General features: G+C 38.3%; 3 protein-coding genes across 3 annotated transcripts; 1 reads left to right on the forward strand and 2 right to left on the reverse strand.

The window, feature by feature from the left end:
- Nucleotides 1–352: 352 nt before the first annotated feature.
- LOC149934730 (uncharacterized) lies at nt 353–9,932 on the reverse strand. The gene is made up of 8 exons (XM_090153464.1): nt 9,844–9,932; nt 9,538–9,768; nt 2,384–2,587; nt 2,009–2,269; nt 1,755–1,919; nt 1,591–1,689; nt 1,035–1,170; nt 353–480 (listed from the first exon to the last, which is right to left on the reverse strand). Exons 4-8 carry the CDS (start codon nt 2,252–2,254, stop codon nt 353–355), a joined length of 774 nt encoding a protein of 257 aa, XP_090009590.1. The 5' UTR covers nt 2,255–2,269; nt 2,384–2,587; nt 9,538–9,768; nt 9,844–9,932.
- A 3,614-nt stretch (nt 9,933–13,546) lies between these two features.
- On the reverse strand, nt 13,547–14,242 carry LOC149934731 (uncharacterized). The gene has a single exon (XM_090153466.1). It carries the CDS (start codon nt 14,240–14,242, stop codon nt 13,547–13,549), a length of 696 nt encoding a protein of 231 aa, XP_090009592.1.
- Nucleotides 14,243–22,068: 7,826 nt separating this feature from the next.
- LOC149934732 (leukocyte elastase inhibitor-like) lies at nt 22,069–23,466 on the forward strand. Its single transcript, XM_090181046.1, has one exon. It carries the CDS (start codon nt 22,325–22,327, stop codon nt 23,447–23,449), a length of 1,125 nt encoding a protein of 374 aa, XP_090037172.1. The 5' UTR covers nt 22,069–22,324; the 3' UTR covers nt 23,450–23,466.
- Nucleotides 23,467–27,814: the final 4,348 nt, after the last annotated feature.

The raw sequence follows: 27,814 nt of genomic DNA on the forward strand, positions 1-27,814 counted from the left end.
TTGTCTTCGTATACCCAGGTTTATATGCCAAAATATCAAGTGAATGCTTTATCCCCAAATTCTAAACTCTCTATACGCGTTGTATCGCAAACCAAGGAGACTGAATAGTTTTTATAAAGAAACGTGGCCTTCTTGCTTAAATGTTGCTTTTACTACAGTCTCTTTTTTACAACCCTACGAGCGCGCGCTACAGTCGTCGGAGGAATGTAATTTTTTCTAGCACGCGTGCAAATCGCTCGTGCGAAGAATACACTAATAAAGCCGTGTCTTGTGACGTAAGAGCAACATTTTAACAAGCTGGGCAAGACCACGTTTTAATTTATAAATTCAACTACCCTACTATTATCCCTCCTTAAGTTATGTACTCCTTTTCTCTTATGTAGCAAAGGAGAGCTTGTTGCATAACTTCCTCTCGGAAAAACATGGGCCTCTTTTCAACTCCTCTGTTCAAATTTGGTTCAATTAATCTGACGGTCTGACCTACGCGTTCACGAAATTATTGCAACGCCACTGTCATTTACCTCCATATATTACTTAAGGTATTTTCCAACCCCTCGAAGAAATAGCGATTGGGTACACGTAACTAGTTTTTAGTGAGTTTTAACCGACGTTTGACCGTGGCTTTACGGACATTACAGTACCCGTAAACAATGAGGCATGAAGGTCCTTAATGCGGGTGTATCGAAATGACCGTAATTAATATTTTTAGTCCCATAGCAATATGGTATACGGATATAATTCGTGGTAATTTAAGTAAATGAATAATTACAGTCGGTACCATATCTCTGTATAAACAGGGGTGCCTATAATTTTAAAATTTTAAAGTCGAGATCGCCAAGTTAGGTATCCGCCAGTCAAGATTCCAAGTTTGGACGTTCTAGTCATAAGCCTTGGTAAAAGTAGCGAATTTTCAAATTAAGACGTACATCGAGATATCTAGTGCCGAACAATTTATGCAAAAATATCATACCAATAGCTACCCAAAATGCTTCGATATTAGAAGACTCTTTATATTTTTCTGGCTTGGTCCTAACCAAAGAACACGCTTCCTAAAAACGGGTCGATAGTTGGAGTTTTCAGTTTGTCAAAGAGCCAATGATAGGCCGGCATTACCGTAGAAATAGTGGGATATCTCGAGGAGGAAAAAACATTCGTTGCAGTATCGAAATCCTAAAACGAAACTATTAAATTTGTACGTACACTATGACGAATCTACGTAGGCAACTGAGAACGTAGGAGTTAACCGTTTAGTGAGCCAAGTTCAGCCAAGTTAATTCAAATTGAAACAAAAACGCCACTTGTCAGGGACGGGTTCAAATATATGTTTTGTACTATAATTCAGGCTCTAACCGCACGGTTGCTGTTTATGAGAAAGTGATACCATGAACATCGGCTTTTATTAAAATTGGTCGAATTAGTCATAAAATTGTTCTGTAACTAATTACGCACGTTTTTCATTAAAAGTAATTACAACCAACACCAGAGGGCCGGGAAGGTGGACTCTTACGTTCTTAATATACTAAATAGGTTTTTTTTGGAATACGACTTTGCCCACTTCAAATATAACGGCAAAGAGTTAATGTGACTAACTTTCAATAATTTTAGGAGGGCATCTAAAGTTTTCCATTCCTGTTCTGATAAGGCCAACTTTCGTAGGTCCTTGTCCGTTTGCATCATTGTTTGCAACGACTACATAGAAACAATTATATTCAAAAAAATATTACGATCGCGATATTACTTCATTTATCTACGACCTGTTTCAAAAGGGTGGCTCGAGAAAGCATGGCGTAGGTCGAGTTCCAACGAGTTTTTACATCGAGAACCAATTTGAGATCTTTTATACCAAAAGAAACATTTAGCTGAGAAAGTTGTTCTTCGCGCACACCCGGCAATCTGATTTTGGTGACCACATTACGAATCTATAAACATCGGAAATATAATTTAAAGTAAATTACGCCAATATTTTTAAACCAAAGTTCCTATAATATTATTAAGCCTTCATGATTACCTTTGCCACAGCATTCCCAATGTGGCAGTCCGTGGTTGTACATGTATCTTTTGTGTTTTCTACATATTCTTCGACGTTGTTAAAGTTTGGTTGCGACTTAAGATGTTTTAGAAGTTCTTGGACAGTCAAATTTAGGACATGGGCAAAGCATCGAATGCGATTTTGGGCGGAGTACCTAATCCCAAGGTCTTTACTGTTTTTTTGTAACTCCTCACTAAACGTATCATTATTTGTCGCATTGTCCATAGTGATGGCAAGCACCTATGTAGGCACGGATGTTTCCACAACAAATTGCAAATATTAAAATTTTCTATTAGCCTAAATAGCACTTTTCAACGTAATTATTTTACTCAATATTCAAAAGATATAACTCACCTTTGAATCGTATTTTTATACCATCGATACAAACATCTCACAAATATTTTTCCCCGTATGGCGTACGGGGAAATGAATAAATCCCATTAATTTGCTATTCATTTGAAAATGCTCGTCTACCCAATGTCCAGTGATGGCGACAAAAGGTATTCTGTTAGCGGATGTCCAGCCGTCAAGGGTAAAAGACATTTGTACCGAAACAGCCTAGCGGAAATCGTACAACTATTTATAGAGTGGGTTGTCTACAGGGTATTTGATGTTGCTTAATAGGAAGATTAATACCGAAACTAATAAAATGCCTGATGGTGAACCCCCTTTTTTTAATTGTTTTAGAAAACTGAAATATTAGGTTTCCAAACTTCACACAATCGTTTTATTTTAACGAAATAGTATCGAATTAAATAAGCATATAATTTACGAATTACCATATAGAAATTTCAATTGTTTGAGGAAACCAAACTATATGAATAGGTTCCGAGATGAAGAATCAACCACGGTCCACTGACCATATAGACCAATACCACCGTTCAAATATGGCTACCGACAGTATCGCCGCCGGGTAACAGGGATGCATTAAAAAAACCGAACTATCAATATATTGCTACCGAAAGACATACACTAGGTGAAAACGGTTCCTCAGTCGAGACCGCTCGAACAGTTCCAGAGCAGTCTATTCACCGGAAACATAATTCTTGAATAGTTCCGGTGAAGATTATTCGCTGTCAAAAACTGGTTCTCGGATCGTTCGGGACTGTACAAACAAGAATCACACCAGAACCGACGTAAAAGTCATCTGCTAATTTTTTGCGTCTTGAGTCGTCAACCACAAGAGTCAGACTATTCGCAAAGAAAATCTTGAACTACCCGGGATTTTTTGTGACGACAGTTCTCCAAGTGGTGCGGGACTGACGAATAGTTTTCACCTAGTGCTTGCAAATAACAAAAGTCGGCGGGTAGACGTTTTCCCACCCCCCTTAAGTGAAGAATTACTTTCCCTACGTTATAATTTCTTAAATTCCATCGTCGGTTTCCCTTAAAGGTACATTATCACGAGTATTTTTTTTTAAATTGAAAAATAGTTCTTGTGGTTCTATCTAAATGGAACCTCAGTTTTTTTGGTAAAAAGTCTTGCTCACACTACCATTATTATTATCCTGCTGATCAATATTGGCCAATATTGGGAAAGTCAATTTTTGGGAATTTGAGGGTAGGATGGAAAATAATGGGGGTGGCAACGTCGTTTTCTTTTCAGTTGCAATGCTGACTCTTTGCTCTAAGGTTGATTCGATTACCTTTTTGGTGTGTTATTGCTAAGAGCTATATATAAGTTTCTGGTACAGAATAAGTAGTTATTTTTAAATTATTTTTTAATACTTTACTAAAGAATATTTCTTTAATTACAAATCAAGGATTTCCACTGTTGTGTTATTGTTCAAATAATAATGTTATGTGAAAAAGCGCGGCTTACGTGAAAATCGCGGCTGCAATGAAACTTTTTTTATCGGGAGGTGAAATCATGGATTAAATACTATTTAAAATCCATGGTAAAATCAACTAAGGATATGAACGTATCTGCGATGGAATGCGTATTCTTATAATTAATATTAGTGAATTAGGTGAATGAATTTTAGTACAGTTGTAAATTGCGGCTTACATATAATTATGGATAAAAATATCAAGCGAAGTGAAACCCACAAAGTGACAATGGGAAGTGAAGCGTTTCAGAGGTGGACGCGGGAAAGGCAAAAACTAGGATTCACAAATGAAAAATTTGCTACTTTTATATTTAATATATGGTGAGAAAACCTTGAGTATTTTTTTTGAGAAAATTCATAAAATAATTTTTATTATATTTCATAAAAAATTAATGCTTGGACTAGGGATGAGTATGAACTTTTGAAACGTAAAAATGAAATGTATATTGGTAGAAATTACCTTTTAAAGAAAAAAGGTAAAACAAAGCTCTTCTGGATTAATGTTTAGAAAATAATAAGCTGTTTCTATTAAATTTAGATGGGTTTTCTCAGACTGAATACCTTACAACCTCTGTAAGCCCAAGGCCATTGGTACAAATTGAATTAGAGTCTCCTTCAAAACACCCAACTCTCCTTCAAAGTAGAGGAACCCTACGCCGTAGGTTTCTACTCGCTGCAAATTCGGAATGATTTTCACAAAAACGTTTTAAATTTTATCCGCTATTTTTAAAAGGAGCCACTTTACGGTGCGCAAAAAAGGGAAAATTTTAGACTATGTCCAAGGCGAGAAATTAGGTGATAATGTACCTTTAATCTTAGGGGAGGGTTTGGGAAGACGATGGGAATGACGACGTTTTGACAAAGGGAAGCATGTCTTCACTTCAGATGGAGGGGTTATACAATCACCTTGTCTGTCTGTCTGTCCTGCGAACGCGTTCGCATTATCCGTGCAAAGGTTAATCTTTGCGTACGCAGTTTCTCCAAATTTCTGCGTTCGCCGTTTCTCGAAGGGTTGGCAAAACCACCGTGTGACGGTGAGCGTTAACGGATTGATTTGCGGTTGGGTTTGGTTTGAATGGTCTTTTTTTCGTCAACGCTCGCGGTCGTGACAGTTTTAATTCATTTGTGAATATTGAGATCGTGTTATGACGGTTGTGGGTGTTGAGTTTGTTGTGTTTGTGTTATGATGGTTGTTGATGTTGAATCTGTTGTTTTGGACGGGCGTTTTCTCTCCAACTTCTTCTTAATGACTTTGGGACGGACCGAGTGCTGAGTGTTATGCAACCTCTCAACGTCCAATGGCAGGGTTTCCACCAATTGTACACGATATTCGTCTTAGTTTCAATTTGCGAATTATCGGCGCCGGCCGGGAATCGAACCCGGGTCTGCCTCGTGCAAGAGATTTACTCTAACCACTCAGCCACCAACGCTTGTTAAGTTACGGTGTTTTTCTAAAAAACAGCTTTGGCGAATGTCCTTTACAAAGTTATAACGTTAGGTACTATAATTTATTCTACATCATTTTAAATATTTATAAATTATATTAATCTTATATTTAATTAAATATTTATAAATTATATTAATCTTATATTTAATTAAATATTTATAAATTATATTAATCTTATATTTAATTAAATATTTATAAATTATATTGATCTTATATTTAATTAAATATTTATAAATTATATTGATCTTATATTTAATTAAATATTTATAAATTATATTAATCTTATATTTAATTAAATATTTATAAATTATATTAATCTTATATTTAATTAAATATTTTAGTATTTTAATCTAAAATTTTATCGTGATCAGGAATTGAACTCGGGTCGCATTGTAACAATGCGGATAGTTCACCGCCGAGCCCATGACTTCCTTAGGGGAAATATTAAAGTAAAGGAACCATTATGATAAGTCGGGTTTTGTTACTAAACGGATTAATACAATATCTGTATACAGGGTCTTTTTTTTTGCTCGGAAAAGTGTTTTTTTTCAAAAACTATTTATAGTACCGATTTCAAATTTGGAAGGTCAATTCTCTATACCGGGGGACATCAGTTTGAGAAATTTGAGCGTTTTCGGTAATGTTTTTCACCAATTTTGAAAAATTATTTTTCGACCACTAGGTGCGAGATAAAAAATTTCTATTATAAAGTTGTAGGCCGTCATCGAAAACCCTTAAAAATTGTTCACTCGACGAAAAACAATTTATTTATCAGTGAAAATTCGAGCTTGAAAAATTTACAAGTTGGTGAAGCCAAATTACGATTGTTTGAAACGATAATTGAAACCGAATTACCTAATCCAGTTGAAACTTTGGTTAAAAAAACGACCGGATTTAAAAAACACGAGGCTATAGGTCAATCCTAAACATGCATTGGGTATTTAAAGGAAAACTTTGGGAGATTATTATCAGTGTTTGATAATATTTCGAACAATGCCTCGTTATTCAGTAGCTGAGCGTACTGAGATAGTTGCCATTTACTATGGAGAAGCAGCGCAAAACCTTAGAAGAGTGACTGAAATCTTCGCAGAAAGACATCCAAATGGAGCACCATCTGTAAATACAGTAAGACGAGCAATTCACGATTTCAATCAATTTGGTAACTTGCAACCTAGGTTTCGCGGATTGGGTCAACCGGATTTAGACTTCGAGAACAATGTACTCGCGTACTTTGTGGCATATCCTCGTCACAGTTGCGCTAACGCCGCTGCTGATTTGGGTTGTTCTGCAAATCGTGTGTGGAAAATTCTTCGTAAGAATCGCTATCACCCATACAGAGCTACGCTCCACCAAGGACTAATTGACGGAGACCATTAAAGACGTTATGAATTTAGCAACTGGTTACTAAATGCTGTCCAAGAAGATAGACAATTTTTGCGCCATGTTTTGTTCTCCGACGAAGCGTCATTTTCTAGAGATGGGCCCTTTAATCATCAAAACAGCCATCTTTGGTCTGACATCAACCCACATTGGGGTTTTGAATATCATCACCTGGTTCAATTTGAACGGGTCAATGTTTGGGTTGGACTTGTTGGAAACCGTTTGATTGGTCCCTTTTTCCTGCCGACGAACCTCAACGGCCAAAGGTATTTACATTTTCTACAGAACGAACTGAGTGACGCAATCGACGACCTTCCATTGGCTGAAAGACGTCAGTTGTGGTTTCAGCAAGATGGCGCCCCTCCGCATTTTTCCCGGCAAGTAACTGAGCACCTCAACAACGAGTTTCCTGAAAGGTGGATAGGGAGAAATGGTCCAGTGCATTGGCCAGCAAGGTCACCTGACCTAACACCGCTGGATTATTTTCTCTGGGGATTCGTTAAAGCAAAGGTATACGCCACGCCCATTGAAACTAGGGAGGAACTCATTAGACGAACAATCAGTGCTTGCCGAGACGTCACACCAGAAATGGTAGAGAAAGCGTTTGAGAACTTAATTGTCCGCGCACAAACCTGTGTTGCAGCCAATGGTGATATTATTGAAAATGTTTTGTAAAAATTTATGTGAATAAAATATCTGCATTTAAAAACCAAACGTGTACATTTTTTCAAGTGTGAAAACTCTACTACGTTTGTATTAGACTTGTTCCCTTTTCAATTATCGTTTCAAACAATCGTAATTTGGCTTCACCAACTTGTAAATTTTTCAAGCTCGAATTTTCACTGATAAATAAGTTGTTTTTCGTCGAGTGAACAATTTTTAAGGGTTTTCGATGACGGCCTACAACTTTATAATAGAATTTTTTTATCTCGCACCTAGTGGTCGAAAAATAATTTTTCAAAATTGGTGAAAAACATTACCGAAAACGCTCAAATTTCTCAAACTGATGTCCCCCGGTATAGAGAATTGACCTTCCAAATTTGAAATCGGTACTATAAATAGTTTTTGAAAAAAATCACTTTTCCGAGCAAAAAAAAAGACCCTGTATATTGTTTATTGAACTTTGTTTTTTAATTTTTGTGAACTTGTTAAAGTCTAAATATTTTACGTATGAAAATTTAAAGGTCAAGTCTTGTTTCAGGTTATTTTTTGCACGAAAACGTCCAGTTTTGGAGGAACCTTTACAGTGTGTACGTCGTGATATTTAACTTATCCGGTTTCATAATAATAACGTCGAAAATTCCTGTTTGTTAATGGTAAGGTGTCGCACTTCTTGCTATAATTAAAATTTCTATTGTTTGGTTTCTAAATTTTTGAAGGAATTTGTTGCTTGATTGCGTTATATTTTTCTTCCGGTTTTTTTTTCTTTGAAGCCTGATCGATGGAGTTAATATTATATATTTTCTATTAAGTATTTTTGTTTTGAAGGTTGATCGATTGGGTTAATATTAAATATTCTTATAGGTTATTTTTGCTCTGAAGCCTGATCGATTGAGTTATTTTATATTTTTCTATTTGTTATTTTTGCTCTGAAGTCTGATTGATTGGGTTATTATTATTTATTTTTCTATTAATTATTTTTGCTCTGAAGCCTGATTGATTGGGTTGTTATTATATATTTTTCTATTGGTAATTTTGGCTCCGAATTTTGGTCGATTGGGCTTTTGCATTTTAATTTGTTGATTGTGTTGAGCTTTTGGGCGGTATTGTTAGCATTAGATTATTGTTCTTTGTGTGAAATGGTTTAAAGTAGGTTTTTTTGTTGTTATTAAGGAATTGTTGTATGCCACGAGGTTTGTTTTATTGAATTTGGTGTAGTGCTCTTTAAATAAGAGTTAGTAAATTTTGAATATTAGATGGCATGAGACGAGGGTTTATTTAAAGAAGAACTAAGAAAGGGTATCGGTTTTACCCATGTTATCTTCATCATGGGCGAGTGTTGAAATAAAATGAGCGTTAAAGATGCGGCAAGTATTGCGTAAGTGAGAAAACTAATAACAAATACCCTCTGTAGATATTTCTTTCATTGAAATTGGCTTCGTATTAATTGATAAACTTGTACTGTTAAGAGGGTTAAACTCAATTGTGCATTGTTTTAGTACGTCTAACACACTGTTGTAACTACTTAGTTTATAATATTCGGAATAAATTAATTTCGGTTGTTTCGTCTGAATTATTTTTATTAAAATTAAAATTTTATACCGAGTGGGATCTAACTAGGATTCGGTTTTCAGTAAATAACTCTGAATTGCGGAGATATATCTTTAAGGGTCATCTCGATAAATTAATACAACTAGGGACAATTCTTCCGAGGAGAGGTATATTTTGGCTTGCCAACTTGTCTATATAAAACTTTCCACCCATCGACTTTCATAATTAACCTAGCACAAGAAAAAATCAGTGACGCAACGTACTTCCTTGCGGCCCGGCCGCGAAACTCCTTTTTGATCTTGGCAACCATATTTATAAACATCTTTTAGGTACCCCTAAATAGATTAAAATGCAACTTATCTATAGTAACTATACTTATGCACTTTCAAATCATTAATTCAAGTTTGTACGAGTTGTATTTTAATTATGTTTAATATAAATTACAATTTAGAACAGAACTATTTGAAGGGTGGTTTTGGCCTATTCCATTACCTCCAAGGATTCGAAAATTATTCTACGCTCTCGTTATTAATCACCCCCGGAATTTGGATAATAATAATAATTCGCAATTTCTACATTACCCCCGCAGCAACCAATAACAAACACCCTAAGTAATTTAACGTGAAATAAGTACAACCTACCTTAAACGTCTCTATGACTTGTTGCGCTTCACGCTCGTAACGAGACATAAGGTTTGCTCTTAAAACTTTGGCAGATTTTGGCAAGGAGTCAGCAACAGTAGGATTTTTTCGATTTAGAGATTGCAGGAGAGCTTTGAATCTAGGATGTTCCACAACGGTAAAAGGCTGATCAGTTTCCACCACCCAGTGCTTCAAGGAATCATTGGCGTGTTCGATGTCTGATTTAGTTGGCTACACACGTAAAACCAATCGTTTCGTCTATATAACTTGAACTTAAATACATTTTAAACTAATTCTCACTCTTACCTTCGTAGTAGTCAACACGCCTACCAAATCCCCGTGGTGTTTTTCCAGATGATATCTAAGGTGACTTGTTGGTTGACATTTCGTAGGACCGTGAGTTTTATACGCCCTTCAATTGTTGTTGAATAAATACATTATACTACCGCTTTATTTGGCACTACGTTACACGCTACTCGATCCATTTGGTTTTGTAAATAAATCGAGACAAATAATAAAGAATTTGGCTAGTGCGTTCAAATAAAGTAGGAAAAGACCTTAAATTACGGTTAGATCAGTAGATTTAAAACGGTAATTTTGATGCAAACGAAAGACGTTTGATAGTTAAGACACGTAACGTTTATGACGTAATCCCGAAAGACATGAATGTGAAGCTTGAATTGAAAGTTAGTAACACGTTTCTTAAACAATAATAGTTTTGCATTTTACTGTTACCAAATTGAAGGCTGTCGGGCAAAATCTCATAAAGAAAACGAGAACCACCGTTGGCCTAAAGATAGGCCTTCAAGGCGAAGTTAAGACTTAAGCTAAGTTAGTCTTAACCGAGGGGCTAACCACTCTTAAGCTACGTTCACACTTACCCCTAAATTCGCTTCGTTTAGATAACTGGTTTTTAAAACCAACGTGAGAAATCGCTTCGTGTTGGTTCGGGAAGCAACTCGTCCAAGTCGGTTCGCTTAGAATCACTTTCAGAACGATAAGGCGGGGAAGTAAAATTGCTCGTATTTTAAAAAATAATGCGGATAAAATTCTAAATAATGTTAAATAATATTACTATATGTATAGTAAACATGATTAACTAATTGTTTTGGGATACATTTTTGTATTTTCAAAATTCTAGTCATAATTTGAAATGGCGTTAAGCCTTGGCTATAAGCGAACCGGGCAGTCCGGGTTGAAACGGTTTCGCACGTGTGAACCAAGAATTATCGTCGGCGGTCAAAACTGGCATTCAAACCGACCTAAACTGGGTTTTAGGCTCTAGTGTGAACGTTGCTTTAGAAAGTCTGTACACCGGATTACACTTAGATTAGCACTGCCAAAGGCAGGGACTTCAAAGATTACGCGTAATCCCATTAGTACAGTCAAAGGTACGGCTCTGTACACCGATTACGCGGAGTGATCATCCCCTCGGTCTTAACTCGTAACTTCGCCTAGAAGTACCGCGTATCGGTTCAACTTCATAAATAAATATCTTTTAGTTTATCCCAAATGTTGTTGGTCTTTCCCACTCGTCTTCAAATCTTATAAATAGAGCCACTGAATACTTACTTCTCGCAATATTTACAATGCACCACATTGTCAATAATTTCTTCTCGGCGGTATTTCCCGAGGTATTTCCCGAGACCGTAATTTCATTGCTCGCCATTGTCTCGATTTAAGATATTTCTATTATTAAATACTCGTTGCAAAGTTGTGGTCACTATATTAATATGAATATCCTGAATAAACGACGAAAAATAACGCAGCTCGTCAACTTACGACTAAATATATAGTTTTTGATGAAACGAAGTAAACTTCTTTTTATGTTTTTTAACTAAACCATGTTGGTGATTCTTCGATTAAAATATTTATAAATCTGTAAAAATAGACTAAAAAAATCAAACGATCTAAAAAAAACCTTTTATCAAGAAAAAATAATGATCGGCAATATTTTTAATTAAATATAAGTAAGCTTTAAATATTTTCAACCATTTTTAACATGAATATTTTAAGTCCATTTATCCATAGACAAAAATTAACCGAACGCCGACCACTAATTCAAGCCTAGAAGAGTTAGGCCTAGGTTCAAAAGAATCTGCAAAGACTCCAACCTTGTAGATGCGCCAGAAAAGCTCAACCTGAATTTCAACTATTTTTTCCAATAAACCTGCTTCTTTTATTTGACAATGCAAAATTTATTTTAGAACGTGAGTCTCCGAGAACTTCATTAATTTGCAAATTAATTACATTAACAGAACTTGACACTATATTGTAGTTCATTTTAGCTCCTTAGCCTTGGTTGTTCAAACCGGTTTGATTACTAAAATAATGGCCGTCGGTTTATCAGACGTAGAGCTAATTGGGCGACGGCATTATCGGCATTTGAGATTCGATGACGTCAAATATTACGTAGGGTACGGATGACGCAATATCTGTGAAACAAACCGTTAGTGAAGAAATAGAGCTAGTGGCATACTTATGAGTAATTATGTTACATATGATAGAGTATTGAAGGTTGGAGGTAGAAACCTAGAATTAATAAAATAGTCACCTCCTTTTTTTGGTCAGGTTTCGAATAAATAATCTGTTCACCTATTTTTTGTTATTATTTCGAATTAATAAACTGGACACGAAGACCAGTGATACCCCAAATTTTTTAATTATAAATTCGTTTGAGCAATTAATAAACACTGGTCTTTGACCACCTGACCACTTTTATTATTTTCAAGACTGCTAGCGGCTCCATCTCAAGAACGCCACAGGTAAATCGATTTTTTTATTTTCGAGGCTAGGAACCCCAGGAGGAATACTTGATTTCCGCTGGAAAAGCATGTTGTCTTCTGAAATTATAGAAACTTTATATTTTCGAAGAAATAAACAACATACGCAGTTCTAACCAAAACTAAAAATATACGAAAAATACTTATTATTAAACAGAAAGAAATATTCCTAACAACCTTATTAAAGCGACTGAATGAAAAAAACTTTGTTCATTTCGCAGAGATTTAGTTAGTGAATTGAAATTAAATCGTTATTAGATTTATTAAAGTGACACATTCTGAAACGCTGTGCTGGAGAACAAATTCATTTTCTGATAACTTCAGCGTGAAAATCAGCTACGTCCAACACATCTTATCATAACGGCAAAGACATTAAGTTAATTGTTATCGCTGAATCGGGTCGTTAATATGTTAAAAATAATAGCAACTATATGGCAAACATATTGGGCATTGCTGTTTTAATTTGTTTAATGGAAAAATAAACCGTTCGTTAGCTTCCTTATCAATAAAAGATAGGAGAATAAGCTAAACGAAAAAAGCAAAAGAATACGATATGACCTTGAGGGAAAAATCGTTAAAATTAAGTGTTATATTATATTTTTCGTATATTTTTAGTTTTGGTTAGAACTGCGTGGGAACTATTACTCGCTTTAATATTGCACATCTTGACCGCCGCCAAAATAAAGAGAAACATTATTCCTAATTTCTTGTGTTGTCAAAAACATTTTCGGTTGCCATGGCAAAACTAATGCCCATTGCGACTTTTCCCTTGGTGAAATTTCATGTTACCATAAGGTCTATATACCCACCTAGTTTCAACAAAATCGGTGATAATGACCTCGGGTAGTCTCCTCGTAAGTATTTGTTTAGAGTTCGTATATTTAAAAGGGAGCTTGCCTCCGAAAGCTGGCACAGTTTTGAAATTAAAGCCATTTTTGATTCATGTATGTTCGTTATATTTAAATTTAAAATTGTGTATATTTGCCTCGTTTAACATGATATTGTTCGCCATGTTGTAAGCAACTTCGAAATGAGTTAACCTAACTGACCTGTTTGACATTTTGTTAGTTCTTTAGTTCTTTATTAGCTCAAAAAAAGGTCAGAGACCCATCACGTCAAGACAGTGAGAAATGAGATATGTACAGTCAATAAGCAAAAACAATATACATACAACGAAAAAGGGTAATAAAATTGTGAAATAAAATAGCTTGAGAGATTATGGACACTTAGTCATAGAGTTCGAGATAGTTCGCCAACTCCTTCCGGAATTGAGTTTGCACGGCAAAGCCCTTAAGATGATCTGGCAAGGAATTCCAGTCCCGAATGGACGAGGGAAGGAATGAGTGCTTGCGGCACTCAATACGGAATCCCGGAGGCACCACAGACACCGTGCGGAAACCGCGGGGTTTACGAAACCACTGAGAGACCACCGCGGAAAGAGGCGCAAGGGCACCTTCGTGGGGGTGAACGACAGAGTTTACCAGAACTAGGCGTCTAAAACGGCGGCGCGAAGCGAACGTGTTCCATTTGAAATTAGTTAGAACGTTTGTCATACAAGTGTCCCACGAAAAGCCGATGCTCGCCGCGAAACGAAGAGCACGACGCTGGATAGTCTCAATAGAATGGATCCCGCTTGCCGAGTTGGGGGCCCAGACCGCCGAGCAGTACTCCAGGATAGGAAGGACATAAGATTTTATACCCAGAGTCTTAGTGGCAAAAGACCAATGGGCCAGATGGCGCTTAACGAAGCCCAGCACGCGAGCGGCTTGGGAGGTGACCCGTGCTACGTGGGTAGCCCACTCCAGGGTGTCGGTGATGATGACGCCCAAATATTTCTGAGAATTGACAACCTTGAGCGCGACACCATCGATGCGATAGACGGGCACCACGGGTGGTTGACCGGAGCGACGAAGGCAGAGCATGGCGCATTTTGCAGTGTTCAGAGGGAGCTTCTATTGTTTGCTCCATGTAGTGATGGTGTCGAGATCCCCTTGCAGGAGTTGATAGTCATGGGACGAAAAGATCGCCCGAGATAGGGCCACATCATCAGCGAAAATGTAGAGGGTTGAGACAACATTATCCCCAATGTCGTTGATGTAAATTATGAAGAGGAGCGGCCCAAGGACCGATCCCCGAGGGACCCCGGAGGAAGCAGGGAGCCAAGCAGAAGCAGCTCCAGGGAGAACTACGCGGAACTTCCGGTCACTAAGATAGGCCGACAGCCAGTTGAGAGTTTTGCCACGGACCCCATAAGAGTGCAGCTTGGCTTTCAGAAGTTCATGCGGAACCGAGTCGAAAGCTTTCCGGAAGTCGAGAAATATAACGTCAACCCGACCTGCTGCCTCCAGACCGGCGGTCCAGTCCTCAAGGCAACAGAGAAGCTGAGTCTCAGTGCTAAAACTACTGCGGAAACCATGCTCATACGGCATGAGGACATCGTGAGTAGTAAGATGTGTAGTAATCTGGGAGGCATTAACGTGCTCGTCCAGCTTGAGGACCTGGGAGAGAAGGGCTATCGGGCGATACTCAGACGGGTCAGAGGGATCACCTCCCTTCGGAACCGGGGTAACGTTAGCTGTGCTCCAGTCGGAGGGGATGGCTCCAGCATCATACGACTGTTGGAAGAGGGCAGTCAGGGGAGCAGCGAGAGCGTCCGCACAGTTTCGCAACAGGATAGAGGTAATCCCGTCAGGGCCGGGGGCCTTGAAGGGCTTGACTGATTTAAGCAGCTTCAGAATACCCTGCCTTGAGAAATGGATGGGATCCATGGTCGGGGCCCTCCGGGGTTGGAGGGGGACCGAGTCAAGGGTATAAACGGGAAACGTTTTCCTGAATGAAGCGGCAAGCAGGTTTGCCTTGTCGGTGGCAGAGGTGTAAATGTCCGAGCCCATTTTGAGGTCCGGGACCGGAGATGACTTTGACTTTCGCGAGACGAGTTGAAAAAACCGCTTCCGGTTTGATTTCAGGTCCGAGGCAACCAGGTCGAGGTGGTGCGTGCGCGCAGCCCGAAGAGCAAACTTCACGATGGCGCGATGTTGCGAAAAATGTCGGCGATTGGCATCGCTAGGGTGAAGCTTGGTGCGATTGTAGCGTCGTTTGGTCTTGCGGATCAGCCGGCGAAGCGATGGCCCAACCCAGGGAAGGTTCTGGCGAGAAGAAATGCGCTTGACGGGCACGTATGCCTTCGTAGCATCTTCAATGGCCGATCGTATAGTGCTCCAAGCTTCGTGAACCGACGATGGGAGGTGAATAGTAGAGAGACAAGCGGAGATACTCAAGAAGTCAGCGAGGTTATAGTCCATGGACGAGCGGGGGGGCACCCGGGCTGGAGGCTTAACCCCCCGGATAGGGCAGAGGAGAAAGTCATGATCGCTGATTCCAGGAAGGTGAGTGACTTCACCCACCAGGGTTGGGTTGGATACGAGAAGGAGGTCAAGGATGTTCCCACCATTGGCGTTGTCACGGGTGGGCTCCGTCACACACTGCGACAGATTGGAGGACAGCAGGGATGTGAAGGAAAGTTGTATCCTCCGCTTGTAAGCGACGGCCAGTCGATTTTGGGAAAGTTTAAGTCGCCAAAGAGAATGAGGTCAGACTCCGCAGTGGAGAGACTGGCGATAAGTTTGTTGAGGCGCTTATTGTACGCTGGTTTAGCATATGCGGAGGCAGGAAGAGCCAATGGTGATCCTAGCAGCAACGGCCTCAACCTCAGTGCGAAGGTCCAGAGGGAAAGAGCGGAGTCTACTGTCGATGGCTAGACATACCCCTCCACCGTTCCTGTTCCTGTCCTTCCTGTAGACGTTGAAGGACGACCCAAAGAGCTCAAGGGAAGAGAGCGAGGAGTCCAGGTGCGTCTCAGTAAGAGCAATTATGGAAGGCTGGAGAGTGTCAGTGAAGGCCCGGAGGGCGAGGTGTTTGTTTGCGATGGAGCACAGATTCGTGTACAGCAGGGAGAGCCCCGCAGTGCCGAGTCACACCTGCGAGCCTTGCTGTTGGATGGACTGCTTGGACTGCTCGCCAGCCGGAGGCCTAGACAGGGCGACAGTGATGCCTTTGGCCCAGTTTTCAGGAAGAAGCGCCAGGCGGACTTCCTGCGCCGGAAGTTCAATTGTGAAGTAGCTGGATGACTGTTGCGGACCATTAACCACCGCAGAGACAGAGAGCGGATGGAGGCCAAGTTTGTGTAAGTGATCCTCGACCTGGGAGGCCTTGGCAACTACGTGAGCCTTCGAGACGATTAGTGATTTTGTGAGTTTGGCGGCGAGATGGGACTAGCTACTGGACGGTTGGCCTTGTCTTTGACACTGGGCGAGACAACGATTCCAGTAGGCCAGTGGATCTTTTCCAGGATAGTGCCCTCGTCCTTCGGGTTGACCTCCAGGAATGCGGTTTGGAAATCGTGCTTCCGTAGGGTAAGTATTCGGATGCCGGATGGAGTGACGCCCAGACTCTTGACGTAGGAGTCCAGGACAGAATTGGTAACAGCTGGGTGAAGGCGAGAGATGTACTTCTTCTTAGTGGCTTCTTAGGAGGCCGCCTGCCAGCTCTCCTGTTGCCTGTCCAGTGACGACACTGCCACGGGGTTTAGTAATTTTACGGCGGCGCTTGGGGGCCCTGTCACCGGGCTTGGCCTCCTTAACCTGTGCATGGGACTCCTTTCGAGGACGCGATTGAGGAGGGTGACGAACATGAGAGGGCTGCTCCCGAGAGCGCCCAGGCGTCAGACGGAGCTGCTCGTCAGCAGGAGGAGATCGTTGGGAGAGCTGGGCGTAAATACTGCCAAGTGACTGAACAGGCCCAGAAGCGATTTCCGCAAAAGAAGGAAGCGGAGGGTGGACTGGCTGCTGAGTCACGAAAGAGCAGAGTTGGCGAAGCTCCTTGTTCTCAGCTTCAAGAGACTGAATCCGCTTAAACAAGGAGGCTTGATGCTTTTCCAACAGGAGTTTTTTGTGGAGGCTGAATGGTAGACACATTCTTTACAAGCCCAGAGGCCGTAGACGTTGGCATTCGCCCTGATTTTACAGCACAGCATGTGAATCCAGCGGTGGCAGTACGCGCAGTGGAGCATCTTTCCTGCAGTTTCACCTTCCCTGCCAAGCCCGCAATCAACATAGCAAAACTGCTGAGGAGGGGGAGGTGGGAGATCCGAAGGAGTAGCCTCTTTGGATGCCGAGGGGCTTACGGCGGCAGAGGGAGGTGAAAAATATTTATCAGTGCGGGACCACTCTAATTGTCAAGTTGCCTATTCACCGGGAATAATTGGCATTGTTTTTGAAAGTTGAAAGCGAATGTCTGTATATTGGAATGACGAAGTTACCTCAGTCCTAAAGCGTAGAACGCCACCGAAGCTTATTTGGGAGACGAGAAAGACTTATTTTTTAATTTAATTTTCAATTTTTATTAAATATTTCATTTGAAATAACAATTGCTGTAGGGCTAAGTCATGTCTGACTTGTAGGCCCTTGCTTCTCGTTCGGTGTTTTACAATACAAGCTCAAATAAAGAAGAAACAGAGCATTAATGAAATATTAAAAAGTAACAACAACAAAATAAATAACAATGAAAAATGAAATAAAATTAGAATAAATATTAAGATGTCAAATTCCCACTATTAAACTTAAATAATGCGATAATAAACCATGTAGAATACAATATAAAAGAAAACGAATTAGACCAATGAAACCGGAAAATATATATTATTCCAAGATTTAAAATTCATTTGGTAATAAAAATGATTTCAGATTACGTTTAAAAAGATGATATTTATGAGTAACGTTTAAGTTTTCAAGTGCGTGGTTAAAGAGTTTAACTCCATTATAAAATATCGAAGTAAATTTTTGCACGTGCTACAAAGTGGAAGTTTAAACATTTGATATTAGCTAGTTTTTATATATTTTTTTAGTTGTGTTTGGTTGCAATATTTTCCTATTTCCATGAAAGTCTTTAAACAGATGAATAGTCTTGAAAAACATTTAATATCCCGTCTTTTATAAATAAATCTTTTGTATGAATTAGTGTATTTATAATTAAAATTTATAAAAATTTAATTTATTAATTAAATTAATTAGTACTGTTTATATACATTAGAGGGCGTACCGGTAGCATAGTAGAAAACAGGGTTGCCTGTCAGAAGAACTTAAGAGGCTCAAAACGCTAGCACCTATGAAGATACAAGTAGTCTAACCTATGTAAATATATAAACCGTGGCCTTTTAAAACGTACGATATAACATAATAACAGACGATATTTATATTTCGTTAGCTCACGTTAGATGGCAGTATCGTTACCCAGCGTCCCTCAATAATCTCTCTCCATTTGAGGGGGGTGGAATTTTCAACGAGAAAATAACTTACCCCCCACACTTTTGTAAGGCAGAATTCACGCTCTGTAGTAACTTCTCCTAATCTAATTCTGCGTGATGTTTAAATAAAAGTAATTCAGTGCTTAACTGAGAATACTTTGTCCTAAAAAAATTGTTCAGAATATATCATCTATTTTAATACTTAATTAAACTAATCAAATCGATAAGCTCAGCTGTAATTCAAGTGTTACGAAATAAATGAAACTTAATATTTAATATGCCTTCAAATTCATCATACACCCCACAATTTACTAGAAATTATTGATTTTTACGGTAATATATTGACTCGTACGGTAATTAACATACAGAAGTAGGTTTCTTATATTATTTCAAATAGAAAAACGCTCCTATTTACATTAACACAATTTTTAATTAACTTGACATTGAATTTTGAACAAGTGGACCATGTGTCTTAAAAATTTGAACTTTTTGTAAACACTTACAGCCTTAGGAACTGAGATTGTCTTATACATTTAAAGATACGTAGCGTAGTTATCACAGTCTAAACATCTGTAGAAAATTATAACTCTTTGTATTTGAACTTAGTGATCACAATGTAAACATCTCTAAAAAATATCACCCTCTACATTCGAGCATATTTTACAAACATATTTAGCGTCACAGTGCACTAATTCCCGTACTAAATGGTTTCCGATGTGGCTACAGTACAGAAACCTAGGTCCTTTCTAGTGTCGATGCTTAGTCCTCACTAACTCCTACTTGCTAAGTTACGGGACACGCGGTCCTACTCAGCTTCGGATAGCCTTCTTTCTGGTAGGGCGTCAATTTCGATTGGTCCTGCAAGGTGCGGAGTCCAATTGGTCTGGCGTACCATAAGGTTCCATTTACGCTGCTGATGTCACTCTCTCCCGGGTGATGTGCTGCTCGGGTGACCATGCCACTCTTCAGACGGATCTGGACCAAAGAGTGTCCTGTAGGTCCGCTGGAAACGTCAACTTGAAGAAATGCAAGGTCCTTAGCATACTTCGTCCGGGGACCAAACCCAATACTTATTATTGATATTAAGTGGTCACTCTCATAAAAACATGTTGAGGCTAACTGTAGGGAGCTATTTTCTCGCGTGGCATGAAGAGCTTGCCACCACCGTCCTACGCATTGTAACCCGACCATCTGAATTAATGGCTTTAAAATTCGCTTGATGACTTAGGCTTAAGGTGGTGTCTTGGGTATTAGTCTAGCTGATTATTATTATTATTAACTGAGCCTTAGCTTCCTTCGTGGGTACCTACATGACTGCTTCTTCTCTTCGAAAACTTCGGGAATTAAAACTTATGTCATGCCGATCTTGTAGTAAATCCACAAGCTTCAAAAGGTCCTGAGGAAAACAGTCTGATTTGCCACATCTATTGGGTACACATGGCATTTCAGCAGCACTCGTGTCAATTGACCCACTTTTGTGTCCCGTCGTCGATTAAACAGAAAGTGAATGAGGTGCTGTCCCATATACTAAATTCAATCGAGTTATGCGAGCGAGCTCCCCGTGGTTCACGACGATGTACTACTATGTCCTTCCTTTTGCGAAGACTAAGCTCCGGTGGAACTCATTCGTACCTTCTCCTGCCCGAGACGGGAATTCAGTGCCTGTTTGATACAAGATATAGAATTTCTTGTTAATTCGCTAAAAACTATGTGTTTATAAACTACCTCGTAGAATCTAGCCCCGTTATGCCACCTAGACTCGTTTCGGGCATCAATAATCAAAAGCATTACTACACAGCAATTTGGGGGATTCATAGATGTATACGTTACACCAGAATTAGATTAGGAGAAGTTACTACCTTGGATTAATAATATTATTAATCCAAGCAAAGATAATTTAAACTCGTACCCTAGATTCGAAATCACTCTCTCGCGCGTTGCCGATAGCGTTTACCCACTTCCCGCCGGAACTCAGAAAAAATTCGCTCCATGGTTTGCACCGTACCGCAACCACGGCCAACTTCGATCCCGCGCTATCGCGGCAGCACGTGATCGAAGTTGGCTGTGCCACAACCGATGGAGCCCGATTTTTCTGAGGTCACGTGCCGGAAAAGGGTAAATGCTTCGTAACAAAACCGTCAATGGGAAAGCTCTCAGTATTCGAATCTATGGTACGAGTTTAAATTATCTTTGATCCAAGGTACTGTAGAGCCTGAAATTTTGGAAATGCAAATGCCTTACAAAAGCGTGGGGCCACGGATAAATTTACGGTCCGTGGTGGGGCGTAAGTTTCTTTCTCGTTGAAAATTCTACGCCCTCAAAAGGAGAGATGATTCTCGAGGGACGCTGGGTAATGATACCGCCATCTAACGTGAGCTAACGATATTAAAATATCGTCTGCTTAGATATTAAGTTGTTAGGCATGGAAGGGTGGGACTGGGATGAGACCATAGATATAAGAAATGTATATAAAGGTCTAGATAAATTTCGGGGCGTCTAAGCCTAACATAAAATACGGAATTGACACCTAGCAGACGCCGAGGAAGGCACGTGACCAAGAGCGCGAGCTCTCTTTGCATTTTAGTACTAAGTGCTTGACCTTTCCGCAGTCCGTAGTCTTTAGACACCATCTGTTGGTGACTTTTAGTATAATTTTAAAGCAGGAGACAATGGCTCTCGCGACGATAGCACAGGCTTTCTTATCGATAGATAGCGCCTTATAAGGATAGCCTGCTAGCTGTCACCTTCGTATTGACTCCCTTTGAAATATTTTATCTAGACCTTTATATACGTTTCATATATCTATGGATGAGACCTATTTACCTAAGCTACTAATATATTTAAAAAAGATGTAAGTTTATTTGTTCAGTCAAGAACTGCGTTATTTAAAAAACCAAAAATTTCAGACGTACGATAACATGTCCATAACTGTGAGCCAACTGTTGGATCTACTGAACGCCTGACGATAATTTTTCAAAAAAATTTAACCGGTGTTAATTGTCTGACTTTGGTAATTATTTTTAAGAATTGGCAGCACTACCTGTTATCCTCAGAGTCCTCATTATTTCATAGCATGAAGGAATTCTCCCGCGAACTTCGCGAAGCGGCGAAAGAGGAAACTTAATATTTTCCTCTTAATATCCTTCTTGTTTTTTTTCGTCGGGCTCTCCGTGAGGTTGGCCTGCCTGAGTCCCTTGGCCCAACCTTGCCCTCACTGTTGACTTTTTCTGCCTTTCCCGAAGGTTGTTCTCGTTCGGGATATATGAAGCTGTTGTCTACGTTTCTGGGTACGCTTTTAACCTTGTCAATCATTATGTCTACCGATTCTCTCTTCTTCGTAGTTGTGTTTTAGTATGTGTCTGTGATTTATTTTATGCTGGTGTCTAAGGCCTTGGGTCGACACCACTAACTACTTTGTGTATATAAAAAAAATATATATATATATCCATCTTGTTTTAGCGAACTTTGGAATCCTTGTCTTAACACCGCCCCAAAAACTCGTAGGATTACAAATAGGATAGTTCGATAAGATACGTGTTATAACAACAGTTGAAAGCACCTTTTGAAGGAAAGTAGGTGTTACATCAAGTGAATCACCGATAGATTATTAGATACTAATTTTTAAGCCTTGGTTTTAAATCAGGAAGGGTAGAACTCTTTAACATTTTACTAAGTTTAAACGGTGTTATTACAAAGTAATATAATGTGTGACGATGATTTCCACTTGCGTATTTCCCATAAACTTCTCTCCAAATGTCGGGATATAAATAAAAATGGCAATATATTTATTTCACCTGTGAGCATTTCCCTGGGTATTTTATCTCTGGCATTCGGAACTAGAGAAAATTCAAGGAATCAAATTGCCTGTCTTTTGCATTTAAATTCTGAGGTTACAGATGAAGATTTAATATCGGTCTCTTCAACATTTGCCACTCTAAACGAAGATCTGAAGCTTGCAAATGGTATATTCGTTGACAAGACATACAGCATTAATCAAAGCTTTTTGCAAAATTTGGCAAAAACCAAAATACCGTTGGATAGCAAAGAAGTGGATTTTAAAACTAATAGCAAAAATGTATTAGCTCAAATTAATACCTGGGTAGAAAGAGCCACTAATTCTAAAATCAAAGATTTTCTGAATGAAATTGACCAAGATACTAAGATAATTCTAATTAATGCCATACATTTTAAAGGTCAGTGGCTAGAAGAGTTTGATAAAAAATTTACAACTAAAAAACCATTTCACTTAAGTACTTCCGTAAACCGTCTAGTCGACATGATGTTTATTGAAAAGAAATTTCAGACCATTGATTGCGAGGAGCTTGATTGTCGATGTATTGAACTCCCTTACAGGAAAGATTCTATATCTTGCTACATTCTTTTACCAAATAAAATTGACGGGTTGTCAATTATCGATACAAATTTTACTCCCGAGTTGTTCAACAAAATTTTATTGGAAATGGAAGGAAATACACCAAAAATAGAACTTAGCTTGCCAAAATTTAAGATTGAATGTTCCTTAGATTTAGAATCGCTATTCCTGCAGCTAGGAGTTGTTGATATATTTCAACCTGGCATAGCTGATTTGAGTGGCTTCTGTGCTGAAGGAAAGAAGAATTTGTACATCTCTAAAGCCATTCATAAAGCCGTAATTGAAGTTAACGAGGAAGGAACAGAAGCAGCTGCGGCTACTGGCTTTGTGGGAGTGACTTATTGTGCCTTTTTTCCTCCAAATCAGTTCATAGTTGACCGTCCATTTACCATTATCATAAGAGATAAAAAACTTAATGCAATTTTATTCATTGGTTCTATTAAAGAAATTGAATAAATTAAATGTTTTTTATATTTTTGTTGCAATTGTTTTATACTTTAAAATTGTAGAAACTATAAAAGCTAATATTGTTATTGAAATTGATGCTTTCGCAGTAATAATGTGATCATTTTGTAATTTTAATATTATTACAGAATTTATAAATACTATATTTATAGGACTGATAATATGCAATTTATTTTCAATAAATATATTTATATGGATAAGCTTTTCATGATGATATAGTGGTAAATAATATCTAGTTTTTAAAGTGAAAAATATAAATACAAAATTAACTTAATAAATGTATGACTAATTAAATATGCGAATAATATCACTTTAGCCCTGTTCTTACCTTTTTATCTTAGTAAAATAGAATTATATTGTTTAATTTCATAACTTTTTCATAGTTTAATGAAGTTTTTCGTTAGCATTTTCACATGTGACACATTGTTAGTTATTTAAGATATGGGTAGACAACGCGTATTATAAGCAGTATGTCAAATAAAAAGTTAGAATTTCAAAAACCTGATTGAATTTTATGGACTACTGTTACTCACGACCGAAAATTATCGCTACGCCTCCTTTGGTTCGCCATTGAAACCTAGATAGGTACTTTAGGTAGCGGCTAAAGCCGCAGACGCTGTTAGTTTTCCTCATAGTTATTCATACTTTCTAAATAATGATACTTGCATTTAAATATATTTTTTATTTTTTTCTATCGTTTGCTCATATTTTGATAAATTTATTTAAGAAAAAACGTTCTTATTAGTTATGACTTTTTAATTGGTCTGTAGTAGAAGCTAGAATGATCATAGGCGCAACCAGCGTTGCCAGGTCAAAAACTGAAAATTATTGCACCCCTGATCGAAAATTATTCAATTCTTTTAAAAATTATTGCATTTCCTCTGCAAAGAACTTGTAGTTATTTAAAATTTTAATATTATCAAGAAGGATCAGTCAGTGATCCTTCTTGATATTATTTTTATGAAACACGAGTCAAAACTACCCAATTTAGAGATATTAAGGCGGAAGTCGGTGGTTTTGTGTTTCGTGGAAAAAAATTAGAGATGGCGCTCTTACCTTTAACAGTACAATGAAATTAATCAAATCATTTGATTAGTTTCATTGTAATGTTGGGGCTGAACATGAATTAAAATCATAATATTCGATTTATGTAAAAATTATTTAAAATATGGTACAACTTGAAGAAATTATTGCATAAAAGCGTACGATTAAGCCCCTCCCTTCGTAGCGACTGAGGTCAGACTACCTAATAATGCAGTTCGATATTCATGACGGTAATATATTGACTCGTACGGTAGTTATCATACAGAAGTAGGTTTCTTCTATTATTTCAAAAATAAAAACGCTCCTTTTTACATGAACACCATTTTTAATTAACTTGACATTGACATTTTAACAAGTGGACCATGTGTCTTAAGAATTTGAACTTTTTGTAAACACTTACAGCAACTTGACCTTGTACCAAGTTTCATTTATCTTTCTTTTACTATACAAGTTTTTGCACAACTTTCAACGCAACCCTCTTGAGATTTTGTTATTATAATCTTCCTGTTTTTGAGCCAGTTTCTCTAGCCGCTCTTGTCTCTTCTTCTTCCGCAGAAGAAGATTTTCTTTTCTATCCTTCTCCTCCCGAAGAAACGCAACACATTCTTCGCTTGTTAAGTGCTGGTCCAATTGTGCTTTCTTTGATTGTTTGCTTTTTCTTGGAGGTATTTTTCTACGAGGGATAAATATAAAAAATTATTTCAAACATGGTTCTTTTATACTAACATTTGGGTCAGGTTTGGACAAAAGCACTTTTGGGTAGATTAGTGTATTTTTTAAACTCGAGTCACTTGTTGAAGATGCATCTGGTAGATCAACTGATTGCACAAGCGAATTGGTTAAAGACTCGTTAGATTTAGTAGCTCTTAGTTTAGCAACGTCCGATGTACATATTTTCTGTTCGTAAAGGATTGTGTCACTTGATAAATTGCTAAGTTTTGGCTCGTAACAATAAGAGCCACACCATCCAGTAGCGGCGCTAAGGGTGGGCTGAAGTGGGCTTTAGCCCCCCTGCATTTCTGAGAGGGGCCACATATTTATATTAAAAGGGCCACATATTTATATTTAAGAGGCCACATATTTGAAATTTCTTTATGTTTTTATTGCCAAGTAACGTTTTTCGGGGGGAAAAATCTTTAAAAATCAATTCGTTTACTCAAAAAGATAGTAGGCCATAAACAGATAGATTCGGGGGGCGAAGGGAGCGGAAATGGAGAGAAAGTTTAATGAACAATTGAAAGAAAAGAAAGGGGCTTGAGGGAATTTCGGGAAATACCCCAGCGGGCATGCACGTCAATGCTCGGAATCCGACGCTCGGATACAAGCTCAGAAGGGGGTCCAGTAAACGCGACGATAGCCACAACAATAAAACGACCTTGCTCTTCTCGCTTCCTGGAAAATTCTGCGGTTTTTCGATTTCACCACTTTTGCGAAATATGGTCAATGCCAGGCTCGACCGCTAAGCTGCTTTTTTTTTAAACATTTCTTTCCATTTCGTCTTGAGCTCCAGAACGAGTCAGGTCTATTTTGGAAGTATTCCTCGAATTTTAAGTCTTTAGTCTTTCTGTTCTATTATTTTGGCAAGAGCGGACTTCTACCTCCTCGAGGTTTAAAGAAGCCCTAATGCGCTTGTTTAAAATATAAATGACCAGTTGATAGTTTAATTTTATTTCAAATTATTTCAACAGCCTTTTAAAGGCTAATTAACTATTAATAGTTAATTTTTCAAAAAGCATTTTTCATAGCTAGCTAACTATTAGTCAAAGACTATATAACGCTTCGCTTACTAGACAGGCGTGTTCCTAGGAAAAACATGTTAACACCTCTGTAGCACTGTAAAAGCTGGGGTAATATTTATACCCGCGGCTAGAGGCGCCACTAGTAACACAGCTCAAGCTAGGGGAAATTTTGGGCCAGCGTCGAGATGGAGCCACAATCGGTATGCAAGTTGAGCCATAGAACACGCCTGTCTAGTAAGCGAAGCGTTATATAGTCTTTGCTATTAGTAGATATATATTTTCCAAACCGCCTTTGTCAAGGCAAATTACTATTATTAGTTATTTTTCTAATATCTTAGAAACTTAGTCTTATTATTTACTAAGATAAATATTCCTCGAGAATTAGAAGGATTTTAGAGATACATTTTAGATAATTATATCCGGTAAATTTAACTATTTAAGTATTGACAAATTAAAAAAAAAATTGTAGAAATGAGTGGGAGAAAATTTCCGTCAAGAAGCCAAAGTCGCAAAAAGCGAAAAGCCAGTCAAGAATTTTTAAATTCTCAAAAAGGGGCTCTAAATAAGTACTTCAAAACATCAATTCCAGTCTTAGAACAAACTCAATTAAATGCAATTGCGAACAAACTTGACTTACCAACCACTACTGAATCTTTAAAAAATCAACTTTCCCACAACGAAAACAAATCGCTAGAATCCGAACCAAAACAAAATAGTACTGACAATAAAATAAGCTTATTGAAGAACGCTATAGGGGTTCATGTTGAAAGTAATCTTTCAACTAATAAATCGAACGATGTTATAAATAAACATTCTATGTTGCAAACGAGTCAAAATGTTTTCGATAAAGTTGTAGAAGGCATTGAAGAATCAGTTATTGATAATATCTTAATAGGAGCTCCTAGTGAAAGTGAATCAAACAATTCAAATGACATTGCACTTTCATTTGTCGCTTCCAGGAATTCCCGAGAACTCCATGAGAATAGCAGTATCGTGCACCATTTAACTCCTGCTCTATCTGATTTAAATGCAACTCAAATTATTCCTGACATTAGTATCGACATGGATTCTCCACTCGCTCAACCAAGGCTCTTATCATTTCCCCAAACGATTATTAGGGGTCAAAAACGAAGTTTCAATAGTATTTATTATGTAAAATATCCCTTTTTGGAATATTCTGTAGAAAATGACATGGTATACTGTTTTTGCTGCCGTCATTTTCCAAGCTGTGGTAAAAAAACATATTTCACAACTGGTTATAAAAATTGGAAAAATATGAATGAGAAATTTCACGAACATTTTACTTCCGAGAAATCGACCCACCAATAGTTCTTTTTATAAAGTAACGTGGCCTTCTTGTTTAAATGTTGCTCTTACGTCACAGTCTCTTGCTTTGACAAGTCTACGAGCGCGCGCTACAGTCGCTAGAAATTAGCTTTTTCTAGCGCGCGTGCAAATAGCTCGTGCGAAGAATATACTAATAAAGCTGGGTCCTGTGACGTAAGAGCAACATTTTAACAAGTTGGGCAAGACCACTTTTTATTTTATAAAATCAACTATTAGCGGAAACGAA

This window comes from Leiobunum rupestre, chromosome 7 (genome assembly GCF_980474605.1).
Source record: "Leiobunum rupestre chromosome 7, qqLeiRupe1.1.hap1, whole genome shotgun sequence".
NCBI classification, from domain to species: domain Eukaryota; kingdom Metazoa; phylum Arthropoda; class Arachnida; order Opiliones; family Sclerosomatidae; genus Leiobunum; species Leiobunum rupestre.